The sequence below is a fragment of the Nomascus leucogenys genome, chromosome 15 (assembly GCF_006542625.1).
Source record: "Nomascus leucogenys isolate Asia chromosome 15, Asia_NLE_v1, whole genome shotgun sequence".
In the NCBI taxonomy this organism is placed as follows: Eukaryota; Metazoa; Chordata; class Mammalia; order Primates; family Hylobatidae; genus Nomascus; species Nomascus leucogenys.
Window position 1 is genome coordinate 75,294,312 of NC_044395.1, and position 12,071 is coordinate 75,306,382.

General features: G+C 46.3%; 1 protein-coding gene across 1 annotated transcript in view; it reads right to left on the bottom strand.

The window, feature by feature from the left end:
• The window catches only part of RRAS2 (RAS related 2), an 82,325-nt gene extending 81,693 nt beyond the window's left edge, over nt 1–632 (bottom strand). Inside the window, exon 1 of the mRNA XM_003254970.4 lies at nt 217–632. Coding sequence (XP_003255018.1) covers nt 217–324 — 108 coding nt within the window. The 5' untranslated portion in view covers nt 325–632. The remainder of the gene's footprint in view (nt 1–216) is intronic.
• Between the last annotated feature and the right edge of the window lie 11,439 nt (nt 633–12,071).

The following is a 12,071-nucleotide window of genomic DNA, read 5'->3' on the forward strand; positions in this document are numbered from 1 at the left end:
CCCGCGACGCCGCGCCCGGGAGGAGGCAGGAGCGCGACGCTGCGGCCGCAGGGCAGAAGCGTAGTCGGCCCCGCGCCCTCCCGTCCCCCGGCCTCGGCCCCAGCCCGGGCCCGCGAGGCGCCTCTGGGGCGAGGTCGCGGCGGCCGCCCCGCCACAGGTAGCGCCAGCCCCCGCCCGCCGCCGCTGCGGCGCCCCGGGCAGGCCCGCTCCAGGTACCTGGATGAACTGGATAGTGAGCGCCGACTTGCCCACGCCGCCCCCGCCGACCACCACAAGCCGGTACTTCTCCTGGCCGGAGCCGTCCCGCCAGCCGGCCGCGGCCATGGGGACGCCGCAGAGCCCAGCCTGACTGCGCCGAGCCGCCGCTGCCGCCCGCCCTAGGCCCGGCTCCAGGGACGTGTGCGGCCGGCGGGCTGCGGGCGAGCGGCCGGGCTGGGGTCCCGGGTACTGGGAGGTGTCGGGAGGGCCGGTCAGCGCGGTAGCGCGGCGCTGGGGGCTGGCTGGGTACCGCCTGAGGCGCGGAGAAGCGGGGTGACGGCACGGGCCAGGGGCGGCAGCGGCCGGGGGGCGCGCTCCTCTACGCGTCTCCGCAGCGCCTGCCGAACACAGCCTCCAGCGCCGCCACAAATGGCCGTCTGGGGGCCGGGCTGCCAGGCTGAGGTGCTGCATATGTATGAGGGGGCGGGGAGGGGCGGGGCCGCGCCGATTGGGGCTGAGGTTCAGGAGGTAACCCGGACTTCAGACCCCCACGGACACGCCGCTCTAATCTCTAGCCAGTGAGCGAGTGCGTGAGAGTGTGGGAGTGGGTGTCAGCTGGGAGTGGGACGAAGGCAGTAAGAGTGTGTCACCCTAATTGTGTATGTCAGGGATTGTGTGGATGAAAAATGCAATATGTGACGGCGTGTGCGAAAAATAGGGCTGTTGGCATATTAACTCAGTTTTATAGGAGAGTAAATACCCTGCTTTAAGAGTACAGATGGTGACCATATTTGTGTGAAAAACAGTATGTGACAGTGATTGAGGATTAGAGCTGTGTCACAGTAATTGAGTGTGTGATGGGTTGGTGGTTGTGACAGTGTGAAGAATGGGACAGTGGCTGAGCATGGAGAATAAGTCAGTGAGCTTGCATGGGCAAGACGGAATGTGACAGATTTTGTATGTGTCAGTACAGTGTCATAGTGGCTATGTTTATGTGTGACAAATGTGCAGTAATTGGATATGAGGAGTGTGAGTGTGAGGGGTTGAACTCCTGGCCTCAAGCGATCCTCCCGCCTCGGCCTCCCGAAGTGCTGGAATTACAGGTGTGAGTCACTGCACCCGGCCTCATGGGGTTTTTAATAAGAATTAAATGAGCACATAAAACAGTGCTGGTACACAGGAACCATTTACAGCAATCTTGGAACATGACTGCAAGTTCTTGGACTTACTTGGTAACTCATTTGGAACCAGTAGAATGCTGCCTAATTTCCCAGGCTAGATCAGAAGAGGCCATGCAGCTGTTCTCTTGGTATTCTCACTCCGGGAGGAACAAAGTCAGAAGTTTGACTACCATAAGACTGCCATGCTAAAGAGGCTACATGTAGGCATGCCAGTCGAAGTCTGATTGATGGTCAGGAGCAACATGCCATTAAAAAAAAAAAAAAGTCCCACTGAGCTCCCACCAGATCACCAGCATCACCTGCCAGCCATCTAAGTGAGACATCTTGGACACTCAGCCTAATCGAGCCTTCCAATGACGGCATCCCCTGTTAGCATCTGACTGCAACTGCGTGAGAGACCCCAAGCAAGAACTACCCACCCAGCCCAGCCCTGGCATCCTGAATTCTTTTTTTAAAAAAAATCTTTTTTTTTTTCTTTTTTGAGACACAAGATCGCTCTGTCACCCAGGCTGAAGTGTAGTGTCACAATCATGGCCCACTGCAGCCTCCAACTTCTGGACTCAAGTGATCCTTCCACCTCAGCCTCCCTAGCAGCTGGGACTACAGGCACATGCCATCAAGCTCAGGTAATTTTTTTTTTTTTTAAGAGACAAGGTCTCTCTATGTTGCCCAGGCTAGTCTCGAACTCCCAAAGTGCTGGGATGGCTGGGCGCAATGGCTCACGCCTGTAATCCCAGCACTTTGGGAGGCCAAGGCGGGTGGATCGCTTGAGCCCAGGAGTTCCAGACCAACCTGGCCAACATGGCTAAACGCATCTCTACTAAAAATACAAAAATTAGTCCGGAGTGGTGGCGTGCACTTGTACTCCCCACTACTCCAGAGGCTGAGGTGGGAGGATCACTTGAGCCTGGGACGCGGAAGTGACAGGGAGCCAAGTTCACGCCACTGCACTCACGCCTGGGCGACAATGTGGGCTCAAAAAAAAAAAAAAAAAGTGCTGGGATTACAGGCATGAACCATCACTCCCGGCCCTTCTTGAATATTTGACCCACAAAATCATGAGCAAAATAAAATTGTAGTGGCTCACGCCTGTAATCCCAACACTTCGGGAGGCCGAGGGAGGCGGATCGCTTGCTTGAGCACGGGAGTTCCAGACCAGCCTGGCCAACATATCAAAACCCGTCTCTACAAAAAATTACAACAATTAGCCAGGCGTGGTGGCGCGTGCTTGTAGTCCCAGCCACCTCAGAGGCTGAGGTGGGAGGATCACTTGAGCCTGGGACGCGGAAGTTGCCCTAAGCCAAGTTCGCGCCACTGCACTCTCGCCTGGGCGACAATGTGGGCTCAAAAAAAAAAAAGTGCCGGGATTACAGGCATGAACCATCACTGCAGGCCCTTCTTGAATACTTGACCCACAAAATCATGAGCAAAATAAAATTGTAGTGGCTCATGCCTGTAATCCCAACACTTTGAGAGGCCGACGCGAGCGGTCGCTTGAGCCCAGGGGTTGGAGACCAGCCTGGCCAACATGCCAAAACCCGTCTCTACAAAAAATTACAAAAATTAGCTGGGCGTGGTGCACGCCTATAGTCCCAGCCACTCCGGAGGCTGAGGCAGGAGAATTGCTTGAACGCTGGAAGCGGAAGTTACAGTGAGCCAAGATCGCGAGATTACGAGATCGCACCACTGCACTCCTGCCTGGGCGACGGAGCCGTCTCAAAAAAAAAAAAGTACTGGGATTACATGCATGAGCCATCACTCCTGACCCTTCTTGAATACTTGACCCACAAAATCATAAGCAAAACAAAATTGTTGTGGCTCATGTCTGTATTCCCTGCACTTTGGGATGCCAAGGCAGGAGGATCGCTGGAACGTGGGAGGCGGAGGTTTCAGTGAGTGGAGCTCGGGGCCACAGCACTCCAGCCTGGGCAACAGAGCGAGACCCTGTCTCAAAAAAAAAAAAAAGTACATCGAAATAGTGCTTCACACACACGAGGATGACTAAAATTAAAAAGACCGGTTAGTGTTGACAAAGATGTGAAGAAACTGGAGCCCTCCTACACTGCTGGTTGGTGTGTTAAATGATGCCACTGTTTGGAAAACTGTGTGTGTCAGTTCCTCAAAAGATTAAATGTAGAGTTACCATAGAACCTGACAATTACACCCCTACTTATCTGTACCTGAGAGAAATGAAGACATATATTCACATGAAAACTTGTTTGTGAATGTTCATTGCATTATTATATGTAATAGCCAAAAAGTGGAAACAACTCAGTTGTCCCTCAGCTGATGAGTGGACAAACAAAAAAATGTCGTATAGCCACGCAATAGGATATTATTTGGCAATAAAAAGGAATGAAGTCCTGATACATGCTACAGCACGGATAAACCTTGAAAACATTATGCTAAATGAAAGAAGACAGACACAAAAGACCACATATTGTATAATTCCATTTATATAAAAGGTCCAGAATAGGCAAATCTATAGATACAGGAAGCAGATTTGTGGTTGCAGGACTACAGCAACCAATAGCAGGTATGGAGTTTCTTTTTGAGGAGTTGAAAATATTTTGAAATTAGATAGTGGTGTTGTAAATATACTAAAAACATTGGATTGTATGCTTTATATGGGTGAATTTTATTGTGTGTGTATTATGTCTCAGTGAAGCTACAAGGAAAAAAGTTTCAATTGCAAGGTTTCATTTGAACTGTGAAGTTCAAAGAAGTGGCTTTATACTTCAGAATGTTCCCCATATTAACTCTATTCCTTTATTCTTTTTATTTGACTCAAACGTAGTGTTCAGCAAATGAGAAGTCCATATGCTCAACCCCACCCAGACTTTCTATGCCAAAATGAGCTCTTTCCCTTAGAAAATACCCCCAAAAGCATACAGCAGAAAGAAACTTCCATGCAAACAGAAATCACTGAAGACACAGGAGAATATGGGAGAGGAAGAACTAGTTGTCACTCAAGCCAATTAAAGGTGAATTTTCAACTTAATCTGAAAAGTTTCCTTTTCCAGTAGCTGACAGATAATAAGTACATACATTTTCATGAGAAAAAGAATGATCTAGAACCTTGGAAAGAACAATAGAGATCATCCCCCTTACTTTATAGAAAGAAATCCAATGACAAGGGAGAGAATTTCTTTCCCAATGTCACCTAGCAAGTTGTTAGCAGGGATTAGGAAACAGGTCTCCTGACTCCCCTGCTCAGAGCACTTTGCTCCATGCCAAGCTGGGTGTTATCCAGAACCCCAGAGAGCCTCACATCGCAGAAGCAGTGTGATGCTGCCAGTCAAGAAAGCTGTTGACTGTATCATTTTGACTTAAATCAAGCTTTTGTTTGGCTAAAGTGTTGTCAAGAGATTTCAACAGGCAGATTCAGAGCCAGATCTAGCCAGCGCATATGTTTTGGCCTACAATTCAAATTTTTTGTTTAAATTTTGAATTGGTTGCCGATATTTAAAAATAGGGTACGTCACAAATAAATCAGGATTTCTAACTCTTCTTGGAAAAATTAAGTGGAATATCTAGCAACACTGGACTGGCGTTATCTGGCAACAACTAGCTAAAGCTAAATACTGACTGCGTTTTAGAAAACTTAAGATCCTCCTGTTCATCAGAGTCGCCAGCACTCTTCTATCATACACCACCCATTTGTTACCTGCCTGGCTTTAGTGAGCTTTAAGAGCTTGCAAATCCTACTACTATGACAATGTTCTCCACAAAGGATGTGCTTCCAAATCCACTGTAGTGTATTTTATTTATTTATTTTTTTCCTATTCAAACTTAAAAGGCAGCCCGTAGTGTCTTTCAAAATGAAGAAACTGGGCTCCTCCCCAGACCTGCTAAATGAGAACCTCTGAGGATGCAGACTTAGAATCTGAATTTGTATATTAAATATCTAAAGTGATGGCCAGGCGCAGTGGCTCACGCTTGTAATCCCAGCACTTTGGGAGGCCGATGCAGGTGGATCACCTGAGGTCAGGAGTTCAAGACCAGCCTGGCCAATATGGTGAAACCCTGTCTCTACTAAAAGTACAAAAAAATTAGCTGGGCATGGTGGTGTGTGCCTGTAATCCTAGCTGCTTGGGAGGCTGAGGCAGGAGAATCGCTTGAACCGGGGAGGTGGAGGTTGCAGTGAGCAGAGATCGTGCCACTGCACTCCAGTCTGGGCAACAAAGCAGGACTCTGTCTCAAAAAATAAAATAGGCCAGGCGTGGTGGCTCATGCCTGTAATCCCAGAACTTTGGGAGGCCGAGGCAGGTGGATCACCTGAGGTTGGAAGTTCGAGACCAGCCTGACCAACATGGAGAAACCCCATCTCTACTAAAAATACAAAATTAGCCGGGCATGGTGGCACATGCCTGTAATCCCAGCTACTCGGGAGGCTGAGGCAGTAGAATCGCTTGAACCCAGGAGGCAGAGGTTGCAGTGAGCTGAAATCACACCATTGCACTCCAGCCTGGGCAATAAGAGCGAAACTGTCTAAAAATAAAGTGACTCTGAGGCACCACCACAGCAAGAACTCTTAGAGAAGGGTACTCATCCCTGTCCACTGTTTATTTCAGGACAAACAATGACCATCTTATCTGGATTGTTGGTTACTCATACTCTTTACAAACCAATATTGACCAAACAGCATCCCTGGCCCATCCCAGAGACAGGATCTGAGGGTAGAGTGGAGAGGGAGATGCTGAAATCAAGATTCCTCTGACCTCATCTGTAGCTACAACAGAGTCAAGACCTGGTGGCCAAAGAAGGCCAAGCCCCCAGATCAGAGCCTGCAGTACTTACCGTGGGTGATGGAGGAGCATCATCCACTTATTTCCTTAATGGGCCATTGCTTTTAATGTGAATGAATGGCTGGCAGAGAATGAAACAGCCCAGCAGGAGCTGCATGCATCTGAGATGAGACAGAAGCACAAATCTATTCCTTGTTTAAAGATCACATTGCTAAGAATAGAAATTGAAACACACGCTCAAGCGTGTGCACACACACACAGCCCTGAGGAAGGCCGTAATGGTGCTGGAGAAATCCACAGCTTAGTAGAGGATGATCTGAGAATCACTGAACCTTAGAACAGAAAAGCCATCTTGAGTTGATTCCCTCTAAAGCTCTCCTTTCACAGATGGGGAAACAAAGGCCCACAGAGAGAAGAGCAGTCCCCAGCATCACCTGGAAATAGAGCAGAAGCATGACTGGAACTCGGATTTCTGTCTCCCACTTTGAGATCCATCTCAGTGTAGCACACTGTCTTAGGAACCCAAGAGCCCAGAAGGCTGAGCAGGGCCAAAAATCATATCTCTCTTCTTCTGCATGGCTACCAGAAAGCATCAAACAGAGGTATCCACCACTGAATTTTTTTTTTTTTTTGAGACAGAGTCTCACTCTGTCACCCAGGCTGGAGCACGGTGGCGCGATCTTGGCTCACTGCAACTTCTGCCTCCTGGGTTGAAGCAATTCTCATGCCTCAGCCTCCAGAGTAGCTGGGACTACAGGTGCGCCCCACCACGCCCAGCTAATTTTTGCATTTTTAGTAGAGACAGGGTTTCGCCATGTTGGCCAGGCTAGTCTCAAACTCCTGACCTCAGGTTACCCGCCCGCCTTGACCTCCCAAACTGCTGGGATTACAGGTGTGACCCACCACACCCGGTCTTACCGTAGCATTTTTTAAATAACGAAAAATTGAAAACTCCCTAAATATTCAACAACAGGGACTTGGTTAAATCAATGATGCAATGCCCACTATGTGGCCATTAAAAAATAATTTTTACTTATATAGGAAAATGAAAAGGGTAAGTGCTATGGTCTAATCCCCCCCACCAAAATTCATATGTTAAAACTCAATACTAAATGTAGTAACATTAAAAGGTGGGGCCTTTAGGAGGTTATTAGGACTCTGCCCTCATGAATGGGATTAGTGCCTCTATTACTCAGGCTTCTCTAGAGGGACAGAATTAATGAAATAGATATATAGATATCTATTTATTAATCTATAATTAATGAAATAGAAATAGATAAAGGAGAGTTTATTAAATATTAACTCACATGATCACAAGGTCCCACAATAGGCCACCTGCAGGCTGAGGAGCAAGGAGAGCCAGTCCGAGTTCCAAAACTGAAGAACTTGGAGTCCAATGTTCAAGGGCAGGAAGCATCCAGTGCGGGAGAAAGATGTAGGCTGGGAGGCTAGGCCAGTCTCTCTTTTCACATTTTTCTGCCTGCTTATATTCTAGCCTCCCTGGCAGCTGATTCGATTGTGCCCATCTAGATTAAGGGTGGGTCTGCCTTTCCCAGCCCACTGACTCAGAATGTTAATCTCCTTTGGCAACACCCTCACAGACACACCCAGGATCAATACTTTGTATCCTTCAGTCCAATCAAGCTGACAGTCAGTATTAACCATCACAATGCCCTTATAAAAGAGGCTTGAGGAAGACCGTTTGCCTCTTCTGCCATGTGGGGACCCATAAAAGGCACCATCTGTAAAGCAGAGAGCCCTCACCAGACATGAAATCTGCTAGCATTTTAATCTGGACTTCCCAGCCTCCAGAACTGTGAGAAATACATTTATGTTGCTTATCCATTACTCAGTCTAAGATACATTTATTTTTATCTACTGGCCAGTTACTAGAAATAAGATATTTTGGGCCAGGCGTGGTGTCTCATGCGTGTAATTCCAGCACTTTGGGAGGCCAAGGTGGGTAGATCACCTGAGGTCAGGAGTTCAAGACCAGCCTGGCCAACATGGTGAAGCCCCATCTCTACAAAAATACAAAAATTTGCCGGGCATGATGGCAGGTGCCTGTAATCCCAGCTACTCGGGAGGCTGAGATGGGAGAATCGCTTGAACCCAGGAAGCGGAGGTTGCATACAGTGAGCTGAGATCATGCCATTGCACTCCAGCCTGGGCAACAGAGTGAGACTCCATGTCAAAAAAAATAAAATAAAATAAAATAAGATATTTTGTTATAGCCATCCAAATGGAAAATACAGTAGGATACAAAACAGTATATCCAGTATAGGCCAGGAGTGATGGCTCACACCTGTAATCCCAGCACTTTGGGAGGCTGAGGCCTGCAGATCACCTGAGGTTGAGAGTTCAAGACTAGCCTGGCCAACATGGAGAAACCCCGTCTCTACTAAAAATACAAAATTAGCAGGGTGTGGTGGCGCATGCCTGTAATCCTAGCTACTTGGGAGGCTGAGGCAGGAGAATCCCTTGAACTTGGGGGTTGGAGGTTGCAGTGAGCCGAGATCGAGATCGCACCATTGTACTCCAGCCTGGGCAACAAGAGTGAAACTCTGTCTCAAAAAAAGAAAAAGAAAAAAACAGTATATCCAGTGTAATTACAATTACCAAGATAGATAGATACTGATATATATTAATACATAAGCTGTCATTTATTGAGCACTTACCAGGAACCGGGCACTGTGCTAACCATTCAAAACATTATCCAGTTTAAAGGCTGGGCACGGTGGCTCACACCTGTAATCCCAGCACTTTGGGAGGCCAAGGCAGGTGGATCGCAAGGTCAGGAGATCGAGACCATCCTGGCTAACATGGTGAAACCCCATCTCTACTAAAAACACAAAAAATTAGCCAGGTGTGGTCGCAGGCGCCTGTAGTCCCAGCTACTCGGGAGGCTGAGGCAGAAGAATGGCGTGAACCCGGGAGGCGGAGCTTGCAGTGAGCCAAGATTGCACCACTGCACTCCAGCCTGGGTGACAGAGCAAAACTCCATCTCAAAAAAAGAAACAAACAAACAAACAAAAAACATTATCCAGTTTAATCCATCAACCATCTGAGTGGGTTCTGTTATTATTTGTTTCATACAAAAAAGCTGCAGCACAGAGATGTCTTATAGCTACTAAATGACAGAGTGCATTTTGAACCCAGGAAGTCCAAGCTTGTACTTAGTCACTATGCATAGATTTTTTTAAAAAGATGAAGAATGGCAGGATACTCAGTTATCCTAGAGAGTGAAATCACAGGTGAGTTTTATTTTCTACCTTTTGTGTTTTCTATCTTTTTTTAAAGTAATTCCCCATTCTCTTCCACCTCCAGCCCCTGGAAAGCTCTAATCTACTTTCTCTCTCTGAGTTTTCCTATTCTAGACATTACATATAACTAGAATCATACAATATTTGTCTTTTGGTGTCTGGTTTATTTTGTTTAGCATAATGTTTCAAAGTTTATCCACGTTGTAGCACATATTCATACTTCATTCCTTGTTATGGCTGGATAATATTCCTTTGTATGGATATAACACTGTTTATTCATTCAACTATTGAAGAACATTTGGGTTGTTTCTACTTTTTGGCTCTTAAGAATAAATGCCACTATGAACATTTGTGTACAAGTACCTGTTTGAATTCTTGTTATCAAGGATATGCCTAATCGTGGAATTGCTGGATCTTATGGTAATTCTATGTTTAATTTTTTGAGGAACTGACACACTGTTTTCCACAGCAGCGGCACCATTTTACGTTCCCACTAGCAATGTATGAAGGTTTTAATTTCTTCACATCCTTGTCAACACTTGTTATTTTTCATTTTTTTATTATAGCCGCCCTAGTAGGTTTGAAATGATATATCACTGTAATTTTGGCTTGCAGTTCCCTAATGACTAATGATGTTGAACATCTTTTCACAGGTTTATTTTCCATTTGCATGTCTTCTTTGGAAAAATGTCTATTCAAGTCCTTTGCCTAGTTTTTAATCAGATTGTCTTTTCGTTGTTGAGTTGTAGGAGTTATTTATATATTCTAGATATTAAACCTTTATCAGATATGTGATTTGCAAACATATTCTCCCATCCTATAGCTTGTCTTTTTACTCTCTTGATAATGTTCTTGGATGTGCATCTTTTTAATTTTAATAAAATGCAATCTCATCTCTCTCTCTCTCTCTTTCTCTTTTTGACAGAGTCTCACTCTGTTGCCCAGGCTGGAGTATAGTGGCATAATCATGGCTCACTGCATTGAACTCCTGGGTTTAAGCCATCCTCCCACCCCAGCCTCCCAAATAGCTGGAACTGCAGTCATGTGACACCATATCTGGCTAATTTTTAAATTTTTTTGTAGAGATGGGGTCTTGCTATGTTGCCCAGGCTGCTCAAACTCCTCAAGTGATCCTCCCGCCTTGGCCCCCTAAAGTACTGGGATTACAGTCATGAGCCACCATGCCTGGCCTTCTATTTCTTTTTAATGAGAAAAATATAAAATTCTATTTGCAAATATTTGTTAATGATATGGACAAAGTGGGAGCCAGATTATACACATATGATCTATTTATGTAAAAAGGTATGGGAGTTAAATCATCTGGAAGGGAGAATTAACTATTCTAGGAAAACTGAGAATGAGTGTTAATATACAAAAAAAAATTTATGTAGCCTTCTATCACTCAGGAGAATTGTGAGGGCTACTTTTTCTCTTTCTTCTCTACAGCAGCTTTCCAAAGAGAGGCATACCTGCTGCTCTAGGGGACTAAGCCCTGAAAATCGAGCTCTCTGTGGCACCCAGGCCCAATTTTTGGAGCTCCAAACAGGTCTTTCTTTTATCCACACTTCTTACCAGGACCATGACAATTGTTGTTCTAAAGATTCATGAAGGGCGGGGCGCAGTGACTCATGCCTGTAATCCCAGCAATTTGGGAGGCCAAGGCGGGTGGATCACTTGAGGTCAGGAGTTCGAGACCAGCCTAGCCAACATAGTGAAACCCCATCTTTACTAAAACTACAACAATTAGCTGGGCGTGGTGGTGGGTGCCTATAATCCCAGCTACTCAGGAGGCTGAGACAGGAGAATCACTTGAACCCGGGAGGCAGAAGTTTCAGTGAGCCAAGATTGTGCCACTACGTTGCAGCCTGGGCAACAGAGGGAGACGCGGTCTCAAAAAAAAAAAAAAAGGATTCATGAAGAACTCAGAAAAGAACAACACAGTGGAAAGGAGAAGAGGGAAGTCCTATCTTTTTTCAAACACAGACTAAGACATTTCTAACCTCCAGAACAGTGGGCATAGCTTCAAGAGTAGCCATAGAGATTTAGGTTAGACAGCTGGCAGAACCTGATAATTAAACAAGGTAGACAGCTCTTAGGAAGCTTTTTAAAATGCAGTGGTTTTTAGGCCCCATTCCTGCCTCACAGAATTATACTGTTTCAGGAGAGAACAGAAAGGAAATGCTTTGTGATTGCAATCTTCCCTCCTGTGCCCATGGGGCAAGGGATACTTCTGACTCCCACAGATGCAACATCAGTGATCTGGTGAGAACAAGCAAGGTTTTCTTCCCCAGAGCACTCAGGATCCCTGGAGAGAGTGTGGGACATGGCATCCTAGAATATTAGAAGGGGAAGGGACTGAGAGATTGCCTATATTAGTCAGGCACTAGGGGCTCACTAAATAACAACTCTCTTTTCACCCAAGTTCTGAATCAACTGAGAAATAGGGCACAGAAAACCAACAGATGGGGATCAATATGTCAGCTTTATGACTGATAAGAGCTAGACTGGGAGATATGGTTTAGATGTGAGGTCAAATGGGCTTGCTTACACTGTTCCCAGAATAAACTTCCCACCTAGTTACAGGCAGTGCTGGAAAGACTGCTGGCCTTATCTTATGGGGATCTGCCTCTGTTGTGGCACATAGAGGAACAGAATAACTGTCCTCTTTAATCAGGCTGGCT